General features: G+C 46.6%; 1 protein-coding gene across 1 annotated transcript in view; it reads right to left on the bottom strand.

Moving 5' to 3' along the window:
• Nucleotides 1-24,961, bottom strand: part of DNHD1 (dynein heavy chain domain 1) — a 79,594-nt gene that overhangs the window by 28,430 nt on the left and 26,203 nt on the right. The window contains exons 10-23 of the mRNA XM_044260879.1: nt 21,615-21,880; nt 21,282-21,525; nt 13,900-14,057; nt 13,293-13,418; nt 12,927-13,203; nt 7,160-7,287; nt 6,871-7,063; nt 6,356-6,450; nt 5,652-5,859; nt 4,174-4,299; nt 3,783-3,880; nt 782-3,680; nt 399-576; nt 20-212 (exon numbers count right to left, since the gene is read on the bottom strand). Of these exons, the coding sequence (XP_044116814.1) occupies nt 20-212; nt 399-576; nt 782-3,680; nt 3,783-3,880; nt 4,174-4,299; nt 5,652-5,859; nt 6,356-6,450; nt 6,871-7,063; nt 7,160-7,287; nt 12,927-13,203; nt 13,293-13,418; nt 13,900-14,057; nt 21,282-21,525; nt 21,615-21,880 (5,189 nt within the window). The remainder of the gene's footprint in view (nt 1-19; nt 213-398; nt 577-781; nt 3,681-3,782; nt 3,881-4,173; nt 4,300-5,651; nt 5,860-6,355; nt 6,451-6,870; nt 7,064-7,159; nt 7,288-12,926; nt 13,204-13,292; nt 13,419-13,899; nt 14,058-21,281; nt 21,526-21,614; nt 21,881-24,961) is intronic.

The raw sequence follows: 24,961 nt of genomic DNA, 5'->3' as shown, positions 1-24,961 counted from the left end.
TGCCCCACTGTCTTCACACCTGAGGAGAAGGGTTGAAGGCTCCCAGAGTTCCCCTGATGCGGCTACCCAGGTAATGGCCAGTGAAGGGGACCAATGTCCCATTATCAGGACACACATGTAGATCAAACACCAAGGCTGAAGGCGGTGGCTCAGGATAGTTGGAGAGGCAGCTAATAGAACCCCTCAAGAAGGTATCAAAGAGGGGCCAGAGCCTGTTCAGTTGGATGTATGGGCAAAAGTGTCAGATAGTTACAACAGTTCCATTTGTGATGCACTCACACATTCCACTCTCCCCTCCGCCCCCACTGACAGTGATGTCACCTGAGTTTTAAACTTCCATGCGCCAGTCCATCTCAGCCCTCTGCATCACCCATGCCCAATCCCGCTCCTGAAGATACCTGGAGGGCAGGTGGGCTCCAAAGCCCCAGATCAACGCAAAAAGAAAGCTGCTGACAGCCAGCAAATGTTTCTTGCGCTGATTAGGTGCATCATCATTGTCAACCTGGGACGGGTTCAGAGAGCTGCTTTTTGAGGACTTGAAGCTTTGGGCCACAGGATCACTAAAGCTGAGGTCTTCTGCAAAGGTCAACATGGCCAGAAGAGGAGCCCGGGCAGGAAACAGGTGGTGGGGGGGGAGTAGAGACTGGCTCTGTCAACTGTCCACTTTCAGTCCCCTGACCCAAGCCCACCAAAAAACCCATATGCCAGGCACCAGCTATATGCCAGCTGTCCTCAAGGCCCCTTATCTCTGAGCCATCCCTTCCCTTTCCCTTCCCTTCACCTGAGATGTGCGCCTTCTCCCCCTCATCTATCCTCAGGTGGGGGTCAAGCAGACAACGCAAGATACGGGCCAGACTGGTGACTTCAGCCACACCCGGGCAAAGAGCCCGCTGCCCGTGAACATGCAGCAGAGAGCTGGCGCCCTGGCAGGTGAGGAATTGGAACGTTGCTGGCACCAGCACTTCGGCCAGGTGGTTGAGCTCAGCGACCGTGTGGAGATGCAGGTGGTACTCGTGCGGCAGGGCTGCCATCAGGACGCTAAGCATCCCCTGCCATGTCTGCTCCCCACCACACCAGACCAGGGCACATTGACTCACCACTGTGGGGGACATGCCTGTTGCATCTCCCACCTCCATCAGGAGAAAAGTACCTGGGGGTCGTGCTATCTGCTGGCCACTGGGGAGGCTGAGCTGGGGGGCATCTTTCAGGAAGCAAGTGATGGGGTCCAGCCAAGAGGCATTGGCTACCCCATCACATACTATCCAGTGCTGGATCCCCACTGATTCCTGTGGTGGCCCCCTCAGGCCCACAGTCTTACACGTACTGGCTGCACGCAGCAGCCTAGGGAAGACACCGTGGTGCCAGCAGGGGCCCTCTAGCCATCCCAGGAACTCCTGGGGGCTGAGGACATTGGGATATAGGTGCGTGACTTCCACCGGCTGGCAGCCCTGGGTTGAGGCATCCTCCCTGGCCGCCAGCTGATTCTGGATCTTAAATAAGCTGTGCCAACAAGTGGTCTTGCCACTGCCTGCGGGGCCCAGGAGTATAATACCCAAAGCCCGGCCCAGAGCCTGGCTCAGCTGCTCTAGGGATCCCAGAATATCAGGGCTGGGATGAATGCCTATCTGCAGCAATTCCTCCACCAGCAACGGCTTCCTTGGCTTGTGTGCCTCAGGCTCTGCCAGCACCTGCCTGGCATTAGGGAAAAGCCCACAGAGCAGCTCTTGGAGGTTGTGCAGGTGGAGACCACTGAGGGTGCTGAACAGTGGCGAGCGTAGCAGAGCACGCAGTAGGGCAGCCTCTTCGGTTACAGCCAGGCTGTGGGGCTGCTGGGACCTGGGCTCCTCCTTGGTCACATTTAAATTCTGTATCATGTCTTCCAGTATTTGCTGGAGCAGGGGCAAACGGCGGGGCAAACGGCAGGGCAGGGGCGCCGACGCCAGCTCAAGCTCTAGGGAGAAGAATTTAGATAAGCGGGAAGCCATGCGGGAGGCATCCCGCATCCCTGCACCTAGCAGGGTCAGCTCTGCCACTCGCTGAAGGTCAGGCAGTGTCAAGGCCACAGGCCGCAGAAGCAAGTGCAGGTTGGCAGGCACAGCAGGGCTCAGGGAACGCAGTGTCAGGAGAGAGCCGTAGCCAAGGCGTATGTATACGTGCTGTTTCTCAAAGAAGCCGCTGCCGAGGAGCTGGGGTTGTGTGGGGTCAACAGTGCTGGGGCTTCGGGAGGCCGCCTGGTACAGTGGGGCATAGAGGTGGTGCAGTTCAGCCAGGCGCTGGCCCAGGGCAGACAGCAAGCCAAGGGGCAGGCGCTGAGCCGCTTCCAAAAGCAGCCAGGCACCACCCTGCAAGGCACCGTTCAGGTAGTTGCTTAGGCTCTGGGCCTCTATCTGAGGCAGGCAAGGCATTGTCACCAGCTGGCGCCCCAGGGCCCGTGCTAGGCTCTTCACCGTGGTTGCCTTGCCTACTCCATCAGGGCCCAGTAGAGTCCCACAGGCCACCTCCTCCAAGGCCAGCAACAGTACCAGGGCTGGCCGCTCAGGCAGCAGGCTGGGCAGAGACCCCAATCTGGGACCCAGGTACTCATAATTGTACAGGAAGGACCGGCCAAGAACGTCTATCCAGCATGCAGCTGGCGACGGAGAAGTCACAGCAGATGCGATAGTCTTGAGACTCTGCAGGGGACTCTGGGGGATGACATGAGGTGAGCCCAGGTGATATTTGAGTTGGCGAGCCCAGTGGAAATCTGTCAGATCACTGACCTGGTGCTCCTGCAGCAGCTGTGCTATATCCCGGTGAGTCACTGCCATGGCCAGCAGGGCACTGAGCAGGCTGGCCTGGCGGACAGAGCCCAGGGGCTGCTCACCCTGGGAGGCCCTCTGGGCCCGTATAAAATTCACCAGTGCCTCAAGCTTGCACACATGCACGCGGACCATGGCAGGGGTCTTCCCCTCCAGCAGAGCCTCCTCCATCTCTGCCCGCCATACCACCTCCTCTGCCACCAGCACACACTGCCACGGGAAGGCCTGGACTACGTGCAGCCAGTGGTGGGCAAACAGTTGTGGGGCCAGCTGGCTTTCCTGGGGCAGCTGCTTAGAGGCCTCATCTAGCGATGGGCCCAGAGTGAGGCGGGAAGCCACACATCCCTGCAACTTGTGCACCAGGGCCAGACGCAGGCACTTCTCCAGAGAGGCCAGCCACTTGGGGAGATCTGAATGCAGAGGAATGGACTTCGGCAGCTTCACCTCCTCGCCGCCTGCCCCTAGCACCGCCAGCGCCTCCACCCAAGTCAATGCGTTTGGGCTTGCCTCCCGGTCATCCACCTTTTCGTCAAGTGGGCTGGACGTGAAGCTCACAGCGTGCACATGAGGAAAGCAGCGCCGTACCCATAGCTGGGCCTCGCAGGACTCCAGGGGGGCAGCCAGCAGGGCCACCAGCTCGCTATCACTGAGGAAGAAGAGGCGGGGGAAATGAGCACACACCCGATAGAGCACACTCTTCAGGGCCATAATGATGCCCTCCAGCTCCACGGAGCCTGCCTGAAGCAGCTGTTGTAGCTGCTGGCCTTGGAAATGAGGGCTCCGCTTGACACTGGGCATGATAAGTGACAGAACCCAGGGGTCATCTACAGAGATCTGCATCAGGGTCCGATACTGATCGTCTGTGGCCTTGAACCGGGAGTTCTGCAGTGAGAGAAGATAAAAGTGAGGGAAGCTCTCCCTCCCCGCCTGAGCCCCACGACAACACAGTGGCCCTTGTCCACCTGCCTCACCCTTCTTCCCTACCAGGTCAGGACTAGGAAACTCGATCTTCATCTCATGCAGAACTTTATTCAGGAAAATCCACTGCTGCTGGAAAGTCACCCACACCTCCAGCAGGGCACCTGCGTGAGCAGTGAGAGGAACACTGGAGGGAGACTGGGGTTTTAGCTTCTGCTAGGGGGTCCAGCTGGTCCTGACCTCTCAGGGTGCCCCACCCCAAAATACTCAGCTGTATTCACTTTCACTGTGAATAAGATTTCAACTGGTCACCTCAGCCCAAGAAGTGGCTCTGAAGGGGATCCTCACTTTGTCCTTCTGATCTTGCCCCCACTCAACCCCCACCTCTTAAACCCATCCCTCCAGGCCAACCCACCACAGGTCCTACCCATTCATCCAGCTAGAGGCCTGCACTCACTCAGGCTATGCATGATGGTCACCCACTCCAAAGCTGCTTTGTTTAAGTCTCCCGACTTTTGGATGGCCAGGATCTTGAACAACACCTGAAGACTTTCCTGGATAGAATCCTGCAGGCTGCCATAATCTAAGGAAGAGTGCGTTCCAGCTGAGCTGAGCTGGCAGTTGATGGGGCAAGGGCAGAGATGACTATTACCCAAATAACACTGACACTCAAGCGATCCTCTAGAAGAACCAAACATGTTTTCTTCCACTAGTTGAGAATTATGCTCATCTAGAGTCAGAGTGTGTTTGCAAGCCTGTTCATGTGAGTTATAATCTAATTACAGAGTTTGATCTGATATTATGTTAACCACTTAAATATGGGTGGGGAAAGAGTTCCTAGTTCTATGGAAACTATGGAAAACCTTCAGTAAAGGTGAGTTGATAAAGCATATTAAATTCTGTATAGGTCAATTTTTAAAAATTGGAAATTGTAATAAGAATCTAGAAAAATTCTGTACTCCAGCAACTTCATAAGTGTCTTCACATCACTGCTCAACTTTACAGAAGTTGAGAGCAGAAACGGTGGACAGTGCATTAATGTGGGAAAGGCAGTGAGGAACTTCTATCAGTTGACTGCAAATCAAAGTAAAGCTCTTGTCCTTCAGCCAAAAGGTTAATAAATAAATGTATATTTATATGTTTTAAGCTAAAGTAAAAATCTTAAGCCATATATACATCATTTTTTATGATCTTCCTATTTAACTGACTGAATTTGCCAGTTGGGTTTCAAGTGGGTTGGATAAGAGAATTTCTCTTCTACTGGCAATTCCCTAACTATGCCATCTCGGTGCCTGTATGTATGTCGTTCCCTCTGCCTAGGATGCCCTTTTCTTCCTGTAAGTTTGGCAAACTTCTAATCCTTCAGGAGTCATCATGAGGCCTTTGTCTATGGGAAGAGAAGATTCCTCTGACTCTCTTCAGTCCTTTAAAATCTGTCCTCTTTCTGAGATTCGACTGCCCTCAGTTAGATTCTCCACCATGCAGTCATCTCTATTCTATTGTCCTCTCTCACTGGACTGGGAGCTCCTGAGGGACAGCACTTCTGTCTGTGAATCTCCACATCTCCTATGTTTGGCTCAGAGAAAACAGATAAGGGTAAATGAGTGGAGCAAAAGCTCAGACAGCAGGATGCCATCTAGAGGAAAGAGCAGTGGAAAATGGAGAGATATCATCACTGTGAGGGATTTCTTAGTACACCCAGAAAGGGAAGGACCTCTGCTAAAGAAGCAGCATGGGCAGGAGGAGGGAGCTCCCAAGATTAAGACTTAATCAGAGTGACATGAAAGACACTGTCTCAGGACAGACTGGTGTATCCTGTCCAGTAAGGATGAGGCCCTGGCTGGAGAACCTAGATCCCACAGGGCTTGATGGACCTGGTGGACGAAAATGGCCCCTGGCAGTGGGCTATCACCCAGCAGCAAACCCTGGTCTCACCTGAAAGGATGAAGGTGCCACTGTCCTTGCCCACCACTTCCCACTGGGGGCTGCGGACCATTTGCTTCTTGGAGCGCTCCCCACCTGGGGGCTCATAGGGCACGTGCAGGATGAAGTTGATGAGTCGCAGCTGGCGTGCCTCCCAAACCCGCTGTAGCTGCCGTAGGGTATCTTGCGCATGGATTCGTTCGTTTTCACACTGCCAGATCTGGAACAGCTGGGTCTCAGGAACCAGCGCTGGGTGATGCCTCAGGGGATAGCCTTGAAGCTGGGACTCAAGGGCCAGGGCTCAGGGGAGTGGAAGTGTCAAGAGATGGAGAGTAGGACCATTTGGCTTCAGATAGGCCATCTGTAGCATAGTTTGACCTAAAGCTGCTGCCTTGAAACCCACTCTTTTGCAAGGTTTCAGCGGAGGACAGAACCTTAATCAGCTCATGTTGGAAAAGGGCAGGTGTTGGGGGCATCTGCTATGTGTGTGCCTACAACTTTGGGAGCGGGACATCTCTCAGTCAGAGTCTGAAGCCACCCATCAGATCCCCACACCCTCCAGGCAGGATAGCAAACTCAGCTTCCCACCTTCCCAACCACAAGCCAAAATCTACAGCCCCCTGTTGCAAGGGGTTGCTAGAACTTAACTGGATCTATTACAGCTTAGCAAATAGGTCCTGGGTTTGGACCAACTCCCTTTCTCTGGAGGGCCCCACCTGATTGATTCGATCTGCAAAATCCAGCAGTGGACAAGTGAGCAGCTGACCCAGTGTTAGGAGTTCCATGTTGCAGAGACTGTCTAACCCTAAGGCTGGAGGTAGAGGAGACAAGTTAGAACAACCCCTGGTATATGGCAGAGTCTGGCCCATATCCCAGAGTCTCAGATCTGCAACCCTGAGCCCAGCCCAGGCCAGCTCCCCAACAGAAGATCTGAAAGTACAACATAGAGCCAAGAACTCAGAATGTAGGGTTCAGAGCACAACACAGAGCACAGAGCTAAGATTCGAGCCTGAGTCTAGCCTAAGGCAGCAGAGAGGACCCACAAGATGGTGCAGGAGGCTAGAAATATTGGTCCCTGTGGGAACAAGGCAGGGAGCAACCCAGGGAGGAAATGTGTTGCCCACAGGAGCAGCAGGGAACAAAGCTGTTACTTGTTCTAATCCCCAAGTCCTTTCCTCCCCACCATCACCCCACCCCACCTCCCCCAGCCCTGACTCTACCCAAAACACACCTCGTAGAAGGGCTTGGAAGTTCTGGAGCTGGAGGCTGCCCAGCTTGGTCAGTAATGGCAGGTAGCTACGGAACTCCTCTACCATGCATATGCAACACTGCAGGACTGGGCTGTGCAGCTCCAGGCTTGTACTCATGTGGGCTGCCTCCATCAGCCAGCCTTCTGTCTTCTCCTGGGCCATAGTCATGCTGAACTAGAGGGAGGACGGTTCACTGTCAGCTGGAGACCCCTCCCCCACCTTCCCCCTGCAGCCTCTCCACTCAGGCAGGAGCTCTGAGAGTGTTGGCACCTTGGCAAAAGCCATGCACTTCCATTCGCTGATGTTCTCGGAGATGACTCGGTACAGGTGCCAGATGCGCTGCTGCTGCACAATCGGACGGGTCCCGCAGACTGGCAAGGGCACAGGACTCTCGTCCCCTGTGGGATAGGGCAGGCTGAGGCCTAGGCTGGGGGCGGGGGTCATGGTGAGCAATGGTCAGTCAGGAGCCTGTAATGGCAGAAACAAGCATCTAAAAGTGCCAGGGCTGGGGTAGCCAAAGCTGTTCAGTACAATGCAGGTGGGGACCATCCAAGGGACAGTGCTTCCTGTGGCTGGGATGCACCAGGCACGCTCCTTTCTGCTGAGGGCTTTTGATGGGCAGTTCATTCTTCTGGAACACTGTCCCCTCAGAGGACCATATATCTCACTCCCTCACCAATTCAAGTCCTTCCACATGTGGCCCGGGTAGCCCAAGCTGTTATGAACTGCTACCTACCCTCCCCGCCATTCCTGACACCTCTTACTTGCTCTCTTCTTTTTTCTGCGCAACTTCTCAGTTTCTAAAATACTCCACGATTTGGTTATATTTTACGTTTATTATTTGTTATCTTTTTCTCCCAGCTACAGTGATGGGCTGTGAGGGCAGGAGGTTTGTTCTTTGTCCACTGATACACGGCAAGCCCTGTGCACAGTACAGGCACACAACAAGCAGCTGTTAGACAGATGGACAAATCCAGTGAGATGCCTATGGTAAAGATCTAGCCCACAGAGAGGACCATGGAGGGTAAATGATGATGCTTCCTATTTTGTGTACTTCTGGTCATCCTTCCCTCCCTTCATATCTCATAATATCATGGTTTCGGCTAAGGTCATGATCTCATGGGTAGTGAGACAGAGCCCCACGTCAGCTCCATGCTCAGTGGGGAGTCTGCTTGGGGTTTCTCTCCCCCAGCTCCTCCCCACTATGCATGTGTATGCACATGCTGTCTCTCAAATAAATCTTTTAAAATAATAATAATTATCATTACAGTACTCGGATTGCAATTAAAAGACATCAGACCAGGTTTAAGAATATTGCAGTAAAATTGTCATTCTCATTCATTCGAATTCCAGTTTACTTTCTTCAGTGAGAGAAAAAGTGATAAAATAAAGCTCAGAGGCTGGGAATCATGCATCTTTCATGTGTAAGCATCATCCGTCACGGAGAAGATCAGATCATTCTCTGTCTGACTCAAAAGATCTGGCTACAGACTCATATAATCTTTGGTAGCAATTGTCTCAACATCAAATATTGGACAAATGAGGAACTTCTTCTGTAAGAAAGAACAGGTATTATATTTCCAGACATGTGAGAAGAGAAGGACAAACTTGAGTATTAACAGCAAATATCCTCTGACAGACATGTGCTGTGGTGTCTATTCAGTGAATTCCACTGCATTTTAAAACTTTATCTGGGGGCGCCTGGGTGGCTCAGTGGGTTGAAACTTCTGCCTTCAGCTCAGGTCATGATCCCAGGGTCCTGGAATCAAGCCCCGCATTGGGCTTTCTGCCCCGTGGGGAGCCTGCTTCCTCTTCTCTCTCTGCCTGCCTCTCTGCCTACTTGTGATCTCTGTCTGACAAATAAATAAATAAATAAAATCTTTTAAAAAAAAATCTAGAAGTGATTTTATTTATTTATTTATTTATTTATTTATTTATTTTCAGAGAGCAGGCACACAAGCAGAGATTGGGGCGGGGGGAGAAGGAGAGAATCTTAAGTAGACTCTACTCTGAGGGCAGAGGCCAATGAGGGGGTCACTCTCAACAACCCTGAGATCACAACTCAAGCCAAAATCAAGAGTTGGACACTTAACGGACTGAGCTACCCAGACGCCCTGTGATTTCATCTTTAAAAGTTGCAGGCAAAAACTGTAATAAGAGTATCTATATACCATTTCTAAAGATTCACCTTTTGTTAACATTTGACCTGTTTTCTTTATCAGTTGTGTTTACATGCTCTGTGTGTGTATGGACATATGTATACAAAAATACATAATTCTTTTCTGAACTATTTAAGGGTAAGTTACATATTTCATGGCCCTATTATCCGCAAACTCAAATGCGTATTTCCTAAGAACAGGGATATTCTCTTACATAACTGTAATACAGAGATCAACTTCATATCTTACATTGACAGAATTCCTTAGTCTACAATCTGTGTTCCCATTTTGTCAGTTGACCTAAAGTGTTCTATATAGCCCTTTTCCTCCCTCAAGTACAGCATCCAGCCCAGGATCAAGTACCTCATTTACTTGTCATGTCTCTTTAACTTCTCTTAACATTCCTCACAGGCTTAATCTTTTCTAACAGACATCTTTGAAGTACATTGACCCCCTTCTCCCCTTTTTGTTCACAAAAAGTTCATGTTGTCTTTGTATGGTTTTCATGACTGAAGTTATTTATTTTCAGCTGGATTACTGAATAGGTATTGTGTCCTCTGGGTACCATGTCTGGAGGTACATGTTGTCTATCTGTCCCTCACTGGTGATGTTAATCTTTGAACACCTGGTCAAAATGTTGCTCAGTTTCTCCACTAAATAATTGCTAAGGTTTTTCCTCCCCTTCCTTGCAACTAATAAGTAGTCTCTGGAGGAGAATCTCTAAGACAATGTAAACGTTCTACTCCTCATCAAATTTGTCCCCAGATTTGACATCCCCTGATGATCCTTACCTGATCCAATATTTATCAGAATGTTTGCAAAATGATTATTTTTTTTAAAGATTTTATTTATTTATTTGACAGACAGAGATCGCAAGTAGGAAGAGACGGAGGCAGAGAGAGAGAGAGAGAGGAGGAAGCAGGCTCCCTGGGGAGCAGAGAGCCCGATGCGGGGCTCAATTCCAGGACCCTGGGATCATGACCCGAGCCGAAGGCAGAGGCCTTAACCCACTGAGCCACCCAGGCACCCCGCCAAATTATTATTTTTCCCCTCCAGATTTTCTCTAGTTGACTCCTGGCATTCTACTATAAGTGCAAGTTCTCATTTCTCCTTCATTGACTTATTTATCTATTTATTATTACTGTGGATAATCAATTCCTATTTTTCCAATAGTTTACTTTGTACTTTGGTGCTCACATTATCTCAGATTTGGCCAGTGGCATCCCTTCTGTGTCTTTGTGACATGTTCCTCCCTTATTATTAAAGGAATTTATTACTCTCTTACTTTCTGGATTTAAAAAATATTCTAGGCTCAACTTGTACCTACCCTGAGATAACCCTAAAATCATCCACTCTCTGAGGAGCCCTGGTAGGGAATTATCTGAGCAACCAATATCTACACATACACTTACATACATATGCACGTGCACATAAGCATGCATACACACACAATATGTGTGCATATTTTAAAATGCAGTGGAATTTACAGAGAGTGGAAATTGATAAGACAAGCTCATGATATTTCTCCAGAATTCAGAGTAAAGGGATGACTGATGATGAAGATAAAAGAAATGGAGAAGAGATTCAGAAAATCCAATATGTAAGTATGAATTCTGAAAGAAGACCAAGCAAATATATTAAGAGCCATTACCAAATATACCAAAAAAAATTAAAAGCCATTACCAAATAACTGATAAACTGGAAAAAAAAGTTGAATTGGTATCAAATTTGCCCACAATGCCAACTATCAGAAGGCAATGATGCAATAGCCTAAGTCTGGAGAAAAAAAATTTGTGACTTCAGAATTCAGTATTTAGCCAAGCTGTGATGTATGGACATTATGAAATCATTCTAGGCATAAAGAGCTTAGAAATTGGGGCACCTGGGTGGCTCAGTGGGTTAAGGCCTCTGCCTTCGGCTCGGGTCATGATCCCAGGGTCCTGGAATTGAGCCCCGCATCGGGCTCTCTGCTCCCCAGGGAGCCTGCTTCCTCCTCTCTCTCTCTCTCTCTCTCTGCCTGCCTCTCTGCCTACTTGAGATCTCTGTCTGTCAAATAAATAAATAAAATCTTTTTTAAAAAAAAGAAAAAAGAGCTTAGAAATTTTAACACCTCTAACTCCCTTTTTAGAAAAAATAAATACTCAAAAAATATTACAGCCATTTAAGGAAAGAATGAAAATAATGAAAAGATGTGACATTTCTAAAAATGGTAGTAGTATGACAACACAGATGGAGGGTATAATGCTAAGGGAAATAAGTCAGACAGAGAAAGACAAATACCATATAATTTCACTTACATATGAAACAAACAAACAAAAAACCCCACAATGAATAAACAAACAAAAAGCAGAAACAGATCCCTAAATACAGAGAACAAACAGAGTTGCCAGAGGGGAGGGGGTGGGAGGTTGGGCACAATGGGTGAAGGAGAAGGGGAGATACAGCTCTCATTATGGAATGAAGAAGTCATGGGGATGAAAGAGACTGCAAAGGGATATAGTTAGTGGTACTGTAATAGAATGGTATGAGGACAGATAGTAGCTACACTTGTGGTCCATACACCATAATGTATAGAATCAATTGTCAAATCACAATGCTATACACCTGAAACTACTGTAACATTCATTGTTGACTTAAAAAAATGGTAGTGGGTAATGGGGTGCCTGGGTGGCTCAGTGGGTTAAGCCGCTGCCTTCGGCTCAGGTCATGATCTCAGGGTCCTGGGATTGAGTCCCGCATCGGGCTCTCTGCTCAGCAGGGAGCCTGCTTCCTCCTCTCTCTCTCTCTCTGCCTGCCTCTCTGCCTACTTGTGATCTCTCTCTGTCAAATAAATAAATAAAATCTTTTGAAAAAAAATGGTAGTGGGTAAACAAAACCAGTAAACCTTAGATGTCAAAATAGTTGTTAATGTGGTTATAAAACCAAGCAAATGTCAAACATATTGAGTAAAATAAAAGGTAAATAATGAAAAATAAAGAGTAGTATTAATTAGAAAGCAGTGCTGTGGGGTTTCCCGGGCCGAGCATCAAAGGCCTGAGTCCCCACTCTGCTTTTCCACAAACATCCCCAATCCCTAGAGGAAAGTTCAAGCTCTGTGGTCTACGTCAGTTATGGGATGGGACAAGGGTCTCTCCATATTTGGCCAAAGAAAACATTCCTTGCTTGAGGAAGGTCCAGGGTGTCCTCCACCTTCCATCTGGCCCAATGACCCTGGGACTGAGGATGCCCGCAGGCACAGCTGGTGATAGTTGGTGGTTGGTAGTTGGCCAAGAGCAACTCAGAAGCAATGTGACCTTCCAGGGGATAAAAGTAACTGATAGAACTGACTGCTCCTGAGAAAAGAAACTTGAGCCCACAAAGTTCTATATAAAGAAGGAGGGAACCAGCCTAGCTGCACCATTATACAGAGGGCTGAGACCAACAGTTCTGCCCTGGTCTCCTCCTATGGGTCAGGGAGACCCGCAGCAGCTGCCCCTCTACACCACATTGGCTGGAAGCTGTGCCTATGGCTTATCAAGACCTATCTTACCTCGGACCTACAGCCTGGAACTGGGTTGAGTAAGTTAAGGACTAAAGGGTGGGCACCTTTGCATTTCTCCTGCACAGGCGTTCAGCCCTCTAACCCTATCACATTCTAATGGAACATTCACCTATTTGCCTTCCCTACCAGACTGTGAGGCCCCTGTCTCCCACCCTAAGCATGACCCTTGACATAGCCAGTGTAAGACAATTTTATCCTACAATTTTCATTTAAAGAAGAGATTAAAAGGAAGCTATGTGATTCCCGAGACTTGCTTAGGGACACTCAGGACACAGGACCCTTATCTCAGCTGGAGGGTCTATCACAGGATGGGGGGAGGGGCAGGGATCCTCAGTACCAGTGAAGGTGGCATAGGCGTGGTGCAGCTCACTGAGGTGGCTGGCTGTGTTCTGGAACTGACGCTCCAGAGAGATGAGCTGGCGCTCAGTGCTCCTCTGTTCTTGCGTGGGGTCCATGAAGGGGCCAGATAGGGCCTTGTCAATCAGGCCTTCCAGCTCCACCAGGGCTGCGGCTATCAGCTGCTTCAGCTTGGGCACAATGGCATGTCGCTTGCTGAGCAAGAACTCTGAGGCCTGGCTTTTCTCAAATTGAAATGCCTCCCACACATCCAGGAGCTGTGGGACAAGCAGAGCACAGTCAAGCAAAGCAGGTGTGGGGGCGGGGGCCTGGGAGGCATGAGTGACCTCTGGAATTGCCTCCTCACCGAGATGTCCAGTGCCTCGTTCTCAGTGCTAAAGATGCTAAAGTGGTTCCGGATGAGTTCATGGAGTGACCGGATGTATTCCACTCGCTCCTCCAGCATGTTGTACTGCTCACTGGCCTCGTTCAACTGCAGGGCCCAAAGCATGAGACCAGCACCCCCACACCCCTGCATACCAGCTTGGGCTCATCCCTATGAGGCAATCCCACCTGCTAGAGGCTCCAGACCCCAGCAGCCACCTTTTACCCAACTGGGATCAGGGGCACACTGGGATCCGATCCCATCTGACCCAGGTCTCTGTGAAGACAGCACAGCTCCTCACCAAATCACGACCCTGTTGACGGGGCAAGAGATCCCTAGATCTGACTGTCACAGAGAGAAGAACTCTCTCTGAAAGCAGGACCATGGCTCTCATCATGCCACAGCCTCTCCCTGACTTCGGGCCATGAGAACAGGGTGAGAGTTAGTAAGGGCAGATCACATACGTGAGCATAGTTTAAAGGCATCAAGCCCCACTGGAGCTCACCAGAGAGCTGAAGAAGAGTATGCTGAGCATGTTAGCAAGATGGGCCCCTGGAAAAGTTAGGAAGGAAAGATGGGAAGAGCCTACCTTCTGGGAGCATTGTGCAATGATATGAATGTCTGAGTTGATGGTTTGGAAGACCTCCGTGAAATCCATGAGCTCTGTTATGAGTTGCTGACTGCGGGTCCAGCACTCATTCTGCACGTGGGTAAGAACGTCCTTCCTGATGCTCTCCAACTTGGATTCTGAAGACAGGAGAGGGTTAGGTGTGAGGAGTATATGAAAGAGAAGGGGTGCTGGGGAATTGCTGTGGATCCAGAGGGGGGAAGGAGTAAAGGGGAAGCCAGACAATGAATTCATTCCCTCACTCAGTGAGCACTTACTGGACTTGTGCCCAGTGTCCAGTCAGCTGCTATTCACTGGTGTGATCCACAGCCATCTGCAGCTACTAAAGGCTGTGCTGGGCACCAGGAAACCACAGTGAGTGAGTGAGACAGAAACTGTTCCCACCCTCAGAAGTTCACAATATGCTTGCAGAGACAGACGAACACACACAATCACAGACCAGTGTGATAAATGCTCTGCAAGTGCTCGGGAGCCCTGAGCCTGACATAGTGAAAGGAGAGGAGGCCTGAGGAGGCTAGGAAAGGCCCCCTCTGGGAGGAAACACCAGAGGGAATGTGTCAAGCAGCTAATGCTCCAAAGAGCAAAGCCACGCCGAGCAGATGAAATAGCACATACAAAGGCACAGAAATGACATGTTCATGAAGAGCAGAATGCCCTATTGGGATGAAAGTTTTCTGTTTGGGGGACCTTAGTGATTTTGCTCCAGTAGAAGAGGTACCAAGAAGAATGTGTAGGGACACCTGGGTGGCTCAGTGGATTAAAGCCTCTGCCTTTGGCTCAGGTCGTGATCCCGGGGTGCTGGGATCGAGCCCCACATAGGGCTCTCTGCTCAGTGGGGAGCCTGCTTCCCCCCTCTCTCTGCCTGCCTCTCTGCCTACTTGTGATCTCTGTCTGTCAAATAAATAAATAAAATCTTAAAGAAGAAGAAGAAGAAGAAGAATGTGTAATCTGCCTTTTGTTTTTAAGGATTAAAAGAAAGGAGCTCTCCTGTGGATAGGGGGCCAGAAGGTAATCTTAGAGGCTGCCTTTGGTGATAGGGACAACTCCACTGTTTCCAAGGGCAGGAATAACACCAGCATGAGGTCTCACCAAATCACTGACACCACCAAGATATCACTGATTATAAGAAACACCATTATTGGGTGCCTGGGTGGCTCTGTCAGTTAAGCATCTGATTATTGATCTCATCTCAGGTCTTGAACTCAGGATCCTGAGTTCAAGCCCCATGCTGGGCAAGGAGCCTACTTACAAAAAAAGAAAAAGAAAGGAAAAAGAATAAAGAAATATGAAAAGATGGGTGCCTGGGTGGCTCTGTAGGTTAAGCTGCTGCCTCCAGCTCAGGTCATGATCTCAAGGTCCTGGGATCGAGCCCCACATTGGGCTCTCTGCTCATCAGGGAGCCTGCTTTTCTCTCTCTCTCTGCCTGCCTCTTTATCTACTTGTGCTGTCTCTGTCAAATAAATAAATAAAATCTTTTAAAAAAATATGAAAAGCAGTATACCATAAAATGCAGCATAGAATGCTTGTTTACTGCAAACCATATACAGTATCAACTACTTTGCCTGTATTAATCCTTTTAATCCTCACAGAACCCCTTTAAGGTAGATAACATTATTGTCCCTGTTTTACAGATATGCAAACTGAGCCTTAGAGGGGTTCAACAACATTATCAATATGACACAATGGCAACAAAAGTCCAGGACCAGATGGCTTCACAGGCAAATTCTACCAAAAATTTATTTTTTTTTAAAGATTTTTTATTTATTTATTTGACAGAGAGAGATTACAAGTAGGCAGAGAGGCAGGTAGAGAGAGAAGGAGGAGGAAGCAGGCTCCCTGCTGAGCAGAGAGCCCAATGCGGGACTCGATCCCAGGACCCCGAGATCATGACCTGAGCCGAAGGCAGCAGCTTAACCCACTGAGCCACCCAGGCGCCCTCTACCAAAAATTTAAAGGAGAGTTAATACCTATTCTCTTCAGAAGTATTCTAAAAAATAGAAAAGGAAGGAAAACTGCGTTCATTCTATGCAGCCAGCATTACTTTGACACGAAAGCCATATAAAGACACCACTAAAAAAGGGAACCGCAGACAATATCCCTGATGAACACAGATGTAAAAATTCTCAATAACATTCTAGCAAACAGAATCCAACAGTACATTAAAATAATCATTCACCAGATTCCTGGGCTGCAAGGATGGTTCAATATTTGCAAATCAATCAATGTGATGCATCACATTAATAAAGGATAAGAATCACAATCCTTTCAGTAGATGCAGAAAAAGCATTTGACAAAGTACAACAACCATTCATGATAAAAACCCTTAACAAAGCAGGTTTAGAGGGAACATACTTCGGCACAATAAGGGCCAGATACGAAAACCCACCACTAATGTTATCCTAAATGGGGAAAAACTAAGAGCTTTCCACTACAGTCAGAAATAGGACAGGGATTCCACTCTCACCATTTTTATTCAGGATAGTATTGGAGAGGTGCCTGGGTGGCTCAGGTGGTTAAGCACCTGCCTTTGGCTCAGGACATGATCCCAGCATCCTGGGATCGAACCCTGTGTTGGGCTCTCTACTCAAAGTCTGCTTCTCCCTTTGCCCTCTCCCCTCCCCCTCCTCACGTTTTCTCTCTCAAATAAATAAATAAAATCTTAAAAAAAGAAGAAGATAGTATACTGGAAGTCCTAGCCACAGCAATCAGACGACAAAGAAATAAAAGGCGTCTGGATCAGCAAGGAAGTTAAATGTTCATTATTTGCAGATGACATGATACTGTATATAGAAAACCTGAAAGACCACCAAAAAACTGCTAGAAAATAAGCAAATTCAGTGAAGTTGCAGGATACAAAATAAATGTGCAGAAATCTGTTGCATTTATCTACACCAATAATCAAACAGCAGAAAGAGAAATTAAGGAATGAATCCCATTTACAACTGCACTGAGAATAAAAAGACGTGTAGGAATAGATTTAACCTAAAATGTGAAAGACCTATACTCTGAAAACGACAAAACACTGATGAAAGAAACTGAAAAGGATACAAAGAAATTGAAAGATATCCCACGCTCATGGATTGGAAGAATAAATATTGTTAAAATGTCTATACTGCCCAAAGCAATCTACACATTTAATGCAATTCTTATCAAAATACCAGTAGCATTTTTCCACAGAGTTAAAACAAACAATCCTAAAATGTGTGTGGAATCACAAAAGGTCCTGAATAGCCAAAACAATCTTGAAAAATAAACAAAAAGCTGGAGGCATCACAATTCTGGACTTGAGGTTATATTACAAAGCTGTAGTGATCAAAACAGTATGGTACTGGCACAAAAATAGATACAAACTCACAATTACATGATCAATTAATCTTCAACAAAGCCAGAAAGAATATCCAATGGGGAAAGACTGTCTCTTCAAAAAGTGGTGCTTGGAAAACTGGACAGCTACATGCAAAAGAATGAAACTGGACCACTTTCTTATACCATACACAAAAACAAATTCAAAATGGATTAAAGACCTAAATGTAAGAACTGAAACCATAAAAATCCCAGGACCCTGGGATCATGACCTGAGCCGAAGGCAGACACTTAACTGACTGAGCCACCCAGTTGCCCAAGAAACAACAAGTCTTGCAAGGATGTGGAGAAAGAGGAACCTCTTGCATTGTTGGTAGGAATGTAGCCTGGGTACAGCCACTCTGGAAAACAGTATAGAGATTCCTCAAAAAGTTAAAAATAGAACTACCTTACGATCTAGCAATTGTACTACTAGGTACTTAACCATATAATACAAAAATACTAATTCAATGGATACATGCACCCAGATGTGTACAGCAGCATTATCTACAATAGCCAAATTATGCCATAAAAAGAATAAAATCTTGTCACTTTCAATAACATGGATGGAGCTAGAGAGTATTATGTTAAGCAAAATAAGTCAGTCTGAGAAAAACAAATACAATATGCTTTCATTCATATATAGAATTTAAGAAAAAAATGAGCAAAGGGGAAAAAAGAGAAAGGGAGAGAGAGAGAGGGGCAAACAGAAAAACAGACTATTAACTGTAGAGGACAAACTTATGGTCACCAGAGGGGAGCAGAGTGGGGGGATGGGTGAGACAGGTGATGGGGATTAAGGAATGCACTTGGTGTGATGAGCTCTGGGTGTGGTATGGAAGTGTTGAGTCACTATATTGTACACCTGAAATTAGTATTACACTGTATGTTCAATGACTGAAATTTAAATAAAAACTTTTTTTTTTTTTAAGATTTTATTCATTCATCTGTCAGAGAGAGAGCGAGAGAGAGCACGCACAAGCAGGCAGAGGCAGAGAGAGAAGCAGGCTCCCTGCTGAGCAAGGGGCCTGATGTGGGACTCGATCCCAGGAGCCTGGGATGATGACCTGAGCCTAAGGCAACAGCTTAACTGACTGAGCCTCCCAGGTGTCCCTAAATAAAAACTTTTTTAAAAATCACATAGTGGTAGAACAAAGATTCAAACTCAGGCAGCCTAACTCCACTCTGCTCTGTTTTATGTTTTGAGGGGTGAAAATAAACTGACTTCTCCTCTAGGAGCATCTCAGTAACCGGAAAGTGAGATAGTGAGTTCCAGGCACAGAGAATTAAAACACACTGGGTATGAACCTTCTGGAGCCTAGAAGGAAGTCATCAGTGGGATTTAATACCAAGAACTGAGACAGAGAAAACTGAGAGAGAGAAGGAATGGGTGGAAGGAGACCTGAGGTTGAAGAAATACAGGAGAGAACATATCCTTTAGCAAACTACCCCTAGGGCCTATCACACTAGCTAGGTTTTTGGAACTGTGCTGCTTTTCAGAGCGGCAGTGGGCAGGCAAGTGATGGCAGAGAGGAGCTCAACAGCGACATCGTATGGTAAAAATCAGAGACTGGGTGAAAAAATAATTATTAAAAAAAAAAAAAAAATCAGAGACTGAAAAATACCAGGGCTGCTGGAGGTTAGAAATTGGAGATGGATGATGGGAAAACAGATTTGAGAGATATTTAGGAGGCAGAAGAATGGAAAGAATTTGGTGTTGGAAGTGGTGGAGTTAGGGAGAGGGCAGAGTAAAGGATGGACACTAACTCACAAGAATGAATAATGGTGTCATTCACAATTCAAGAAGACCAGGCTGAAGAGGAACAGAGCTGGAGGATAAGTAAGCAAAACTAGATCACAAGAAGGATAAGATTAAGTGAAAAAATTAAGCACCTAGTGCCTGGATGTCTCAATGCTAGAAACATTGCAAAAAATATTTCATTTACTCTTCTTAGTCATAACCCTGTGAGTGACTAAATTATCGGGTCCATGTTACAAATAAACGAACTGAATGAAGCTCAGTGATCTGGGGTCACACAAACCACTGAAAAGCAAACCCAGGATTCTGAACACCATGTTTTTCCTCTATCTGTTCTTCTTGAAGAGACCAGTTGATCTGGACTAAGGACCAAGAATCTAACAAACTAAAAAGAACAGAGACTTCCTGAACAACAGTGGAGCAAAGCCTACCCAAAATAGGGTCAGAAACAAAGTAGGCCAGCCACAGGCCCTCCCTGTTCCTGCTATGCAGCCCGAAACCCTTGTACATTTAGGTGGGATGGAGAGAGGGAAGAGTGGGGAATTTTTGTGGCCCAAAGATGCATAACGCATGTTTTCATCCTTGAAGAGCAAAGACAAGGAGGGCAAGGCAGGCAAGCATTTTCAAGCAAGATCTCTCAGGCCACCCACTTCCATAAAGAAAGCAGGCCTGGAGGCCACAAGTCTGACAGTATCCTACTCTTTGCAGGAAGCAGACAGTATTGGTTATTGGGAGCTAGGTAAGAAAACAGAACCACATTCTGTTTCCTAGAAGAACACTCAGTGGCTTCCCAATCTACCCTACTGTGAGCCTTTCAAAGAACAGCTTCTAGGCAGAAACACTTTAGCTGGTAAACAATAGCATGAGAGACCCTTCTCATTGGAAGGGAGGGAAAAAACAGAGGAACAAAATGAGGTCCTAAACCAGATTTCTCAGAGACCCAGGGAGACCAACAGCTACGAGGCCTTGACCTAGTAGGGGGACAAGAGGAAAACCGAGACAAGAAGGAAACCCAAATGGGTTGAAGAGGAAAGAGATGACAGAGTGGGCCCGAGCTCCACTTTCTGTGTGGAACTTTGGGAAGATGCCACTGCAGAGTGCCCCTGTGCTAACACGAGATAGTCACATCAGGGTAGAAATCACAGTGTGATGCATTTTGGCAAAAGGAGGGCCAAACACAATGCTCCCAAGTCCCCCACAACTCCCAAATGGCAGGGGATACAGAAGATAATGGAGAGTTAATAACCAGTAGACCTGGATGGGTTCCTATGTAGAGGCCAGAGGGACACTGAAGCAGAACCTATAGGGCTAGCCAGCCTAAGAGGAAGGCTAGAAGAAGGGTTTACGAACATCCCAAGGGCCTATGAAGTCAGCAGGAGCCAATGCAGGGCCAAGTCGGCAAAGGTAGACACTCTGGGCTCCTATCAGCCAAGGGAACACACATAGTTACACCAGCTTAGGCCACAGTGGCCCCAGAAACAGCAATGTTAGGAGGAGGCCAGAGACCAAGCAGGGATGTGTTATACCTCGATGAGGGTTGACAGAAGCCAGCAAAGAAGAGCACAGAGCCCAGCAGCCCTCTCCAATGCCAGATGCCACCTTGCAGAGGAAGAGGAGCAGAGGGCACCTGAGAATAAAAACAACCCAGAACTGTAGAATGAATTTTTAATTGACCAAATACCCAAAAGGGTCTGAATTAGACCCAAGCACTGCTTTACATGAAAAGTGCTTTCACTTTCAATTGAACCCATTCTTTCACCACCTGCAGAAGTTATAACTACAAGTAAGGCCATAACAGTTAAAGAGAATAACTTTTTATACATGCAAATTATAGTGTCAATTTTGACTCTGTTGCATGTGGGGACAGGCACTCTTGATTACCGAGAATATCTGCAAAGAAACTGAGCTCATGAGCCTCAGGAGTAGATTAAGACTTTTCTCAGTCACATTTGGTTTGAACTACTTCCATCTCAGGAAAATAGAAAGTGTCAGGTGATAGAAACTTGACTCCCAAAGAGCATGGAGAAGAAACAGAGCCAAAACAGACGGGGAGGCTGTCCTCTGTAATGACCACAACTTTAACTGCAAAGGGAAAGGTCTGGGACCTGGGTCTTTGGGAGGCTCTACAAGTCCAATGAGGGGCCATTACCAAAAGTCCTTGGAGGACAGTCCAGTCCAAGGAGAGCCAAGTGGATCAGATAAGGAAGGCGGAAGGAAAGGAAAGAGGATGAGCAGCACTCACCCATCTCTGACTGTATGTGATGGCAGCCCAGCAGCATCAATCTGCCTTTTGTAACCAGCTTGTTAGGGATGTTGGAGACACGGGTCTGCCAAAGATTCAGGCAGCTCACCAGCATCACATAGTTCTTGACAGGACCACCTCTCATGGACTCCAGCTTCTGGGCCCCCCAGGCCTGCAGGAACTGGTGAATGCTTGTCATCCAGCGATGTTCCCTGCAGAATTCCTTCACCTCATGCAGCATGCCCTAGGCACAGACAAGATGCTTAGGACAGAGGTGGATGGCTATGCCAGGAATTAGTGAGCGTCTTCCCCCTCCTTAAACTCTCTTCTCACCTCCAGCAAGGCCTGTTGCATAGTCAGTGCCTGCTGGATCCGAGGACTGTTGTCCAGGTCGTCTTGCAGCTGCTTATAACTGGGGGGCAGGTACTGGCCCCGCAGCCGGTACCCACGGACCTCTAGAGCTTCGGTAATCGTGTGAGACTTCCAGGGCCACACCAATCCTATATTTGGCCCACAGAAGATGTGCACAGCATCACTGGGCTGGCCCTGGAGCTTGGGCATCGCGAATTCTGTGTTCGAATCTTCCTCTTCATCTTCTTCTAATGGGGCACAAAACATAATTGTCCATTGAGTGCCCTGCAGGGCCCCCACAGAACCTCTCTCTCCACCTGAGTGTATACATTACACACACACACACACACACAATCCTTGCTCCTGAGTGAGTTGACGCTCATGCATCTATATCACAAACACAGACCCACTGAAGGAATTTTTATTTAGGGTTCAGGTTCAGAAAACAGAATTTAGTTAGTATAAGCAATAAGGGAATTATTATAGAAAATTAAGTGGTTTGCAAACAGTTGGAAGAACTGAAAAACACTCTAGACTGAGCATCTATAGCTCTGCACTGCCTGGCAAATTGGGAGGTCAGAGCCATGCTGGCAGCTACTGAAGCACACTACCTCTATTATGATCTCCTCCAGCAAAATGGATGGCATAGGCACTGTCTCTCTCCCATTCTTACCTCAGTTCTGAATTGAAGTCCATGCACATCTAAATCATGTACAACACCTCTCTGCAAGGAGGTCTAGGAAACGTAGTTCGTAGAACTCCAGCCTCTGTAGAACAGAGGAGGAGGCTGAACTTGGCAGTCCTTAGTATCTGTCTTAAGGAATATTCTTGAGCCTGGCTTCCCCTTTAACTTCTTAGAAACTGGTTAATTGCTAATTTCAGTATTTGTGTTGAAACTTTGTGTATAAAGGGGGAAAAACATCGAAATGTTCAGAAATTAGATGCACAGGACTCTCTCAAATAAATAAATAAATCTTAAAAAAACAAAAGCAAAAACTACATTTGAAAGAGCATACCTCAGAATATGCCTCAGAATGTTCAATAACAAGACATATCTATTAAAATTACCGAATTTCAAGAAAAAAAAGAAAAAAATGTTTCAGGCACCCAGGAAAAAAGGGAAATAAAATTTTGGTCCCACAAGCCCTTCCTAAGGAATCTAAATAGAAAATGAGCTTTTTTTTTTTTAAGATTTTATTTATTTATTTGACACACAGAGAGAGATCTCAAGTAGATCTCAACAATGAAAACAATTATCTCAGATAACAAGAAGTCTCTCGAGGTAGGTATTCCCAAGGTTGGTTCAGTGGCTCAAAGGTGTCACCAAGTATCAGGCTTCCTATAGTCTTCCCCTACTACTTTCTGAGTTCATTTATAAGTAAGGGCAGATTCTCTTAGAGGGGTGTGTGTGATAGGGGAGGCTGAATCAGAAATGTTGTTTTCATCCCAAAGCTTATTGCCTCATAGTTGCAAGACAAGCTCCAGCTCCAAGCAGCCCATTCTTAGGCAAGATCAGGGGAAAGGGGAGGAGCATTGGAGGGAAACCTCTTCGTGCCTGACTCTCACATTTTATCAGGAAAGGAAATCTTCTAGAAACTCCCCAGCAGACTGACTCTTAAATCTCATTGTAAAAATCTAGGTCATATGGCTACCTTGAGCAGCAAGAACGGCTGGGGAGTCAAATGGCAGACATTTCTAATTTCTCACAGAAGATGGGCTCTTCTACCACAGAAGAAGGGAGAAGGGCGTAGCTTACCATTATGCCTTCCAAGATTCCATTCTTCCATTCTCAAAACCCGGAAAGCAAGAGAATGACCAGCATTCTCTATAGCATAATTTCATACTGTATTATTTCCCTTCTAATAATTTATATTTAATAAAGCCTTCTTTTAGTTCTATAAGTAACAATATATTTAAGCTAACCAGCAGTCTTTACGTTGATCGATCTCTCAGTTATTATTATTTTTTTTTTTTTTGTCAGAAGCTCATTCTCAGGGTGCCTGGATGGCTCAGTGGGTTAAAGCCTTTGCCTTCGGCTCAGGTCATGATCCCAGGGTCCTGGGATGGAGCCCCATGTCGGGCTCTCTGCTCAGTGGGGAGCCTGCTTTCTCCTCTCTCTCTCTGCCTGCCTCTCTGCCTACTTGTGATCTCTGTCAAATAAATCAATAAAATCTTAAGAAAAAAAAAAAAAGAATGGGGTTGGTACCACAGAAAACCCAAGTCATTTGGAAGCAAGGTATAAGGGAGCAGAAAGTTCAAAGGAGGCAGGGACAGCTAGTTTTAGGGGAGAGTCAGAGAAACTGGGAAGAAGCACAGAGCTAAGTAGAAAGAAAAGGACAAGCAGCAATTTGAGAGAAGGGGCCCTCTTCCTGACATTCTAGTTTCCATTTCTGTGAAGCGTGGTGTTGCTACAGATTTTCTGTCTTTGAATTTGGTCACTTGCTGTTTTGTGAGCTCCAAAACACAAGATGAGATTGAAGAACTGTGATTCAAGGTGCCGAGACCCATGAGAGTACTCAAGCAATATGGTGCGATACAGTTGATTCATGTGTGAGTCTGAGCAAAGGAAAGAAAAGCTAGTATGTTTTTAACTCTGCAGCTTGGTGACGGCAATATCCCAACAAAACAAAACGGAAATCACTAATAACTTACTTCATAGCCACTGTAAGAACAAAATAAAGCTTATTTATGACAAGAAGTCTGATAGCAACTAAACCAAAGAAACATAAAAGTTAACATGGAGCTGCATTTTTAAACATCAATCCAACTGTGAAAAACCAAATAGAGACGTTTACTGTAGGTTTCTTTGAATGAGTCACTCAGACATGTTACACAGAGCAGCAAAGCTGCTTGTCAAACATATTTATAAAACTTTTCATCTTTTCAAAATTTCTTATTTATAGGGTGGCAAGAAAAAAAGTCTCTCTTCTCTTTCAATGATGAATCCACTCACTGCTACACTGCTTATGTCTATTCTCCCTCTTGCTGGTCACCCTGTTCATACCTCACGCTCTAAGACACTCCCCTGCCACATGCAGTTCCCTGGCAAAAAAAAAAAAAAAAACAACAAACCCAAAACAAACAAACAAAAAACAACAATAACCAGTAGTGACCATTTCATTCTTTGCATTATATCTCTTAGCTAACTTCGACACCATCCCAACCAAAACATATATAAAGTGTTTATGATGAAATATCAAAAAGATGCACTGATCTTGGTAAAGTTAATGTAAAAATTTTAAGTTCCTGAACTTGACACCTGCCAGATGAGAAAAATCATTATCCAATTATAATTTCCTTGTTTTAAAGTGCAGAAAATTCCTGATAAG

Source organism: Neovison vison, chromosome 7 (genome assembly GCF_020171115.1).
Source record: "Neovison vison isolate M4711 chromosome 7, ASM_NN_V1, whole genome shotgun sequence".
Taxonomy (NCBI): domain Eukaryota; kingdom Metazoa; phylum Chordata; class Mammalia; order Carnivora; family Mustelidae; genus Neogale; species Neogale vison.
The sequence above is the reverse complement of the archived record's forward strand: the minus strand, read 5'-3'. Positions and strand labels throughout refer to the sequence as shown.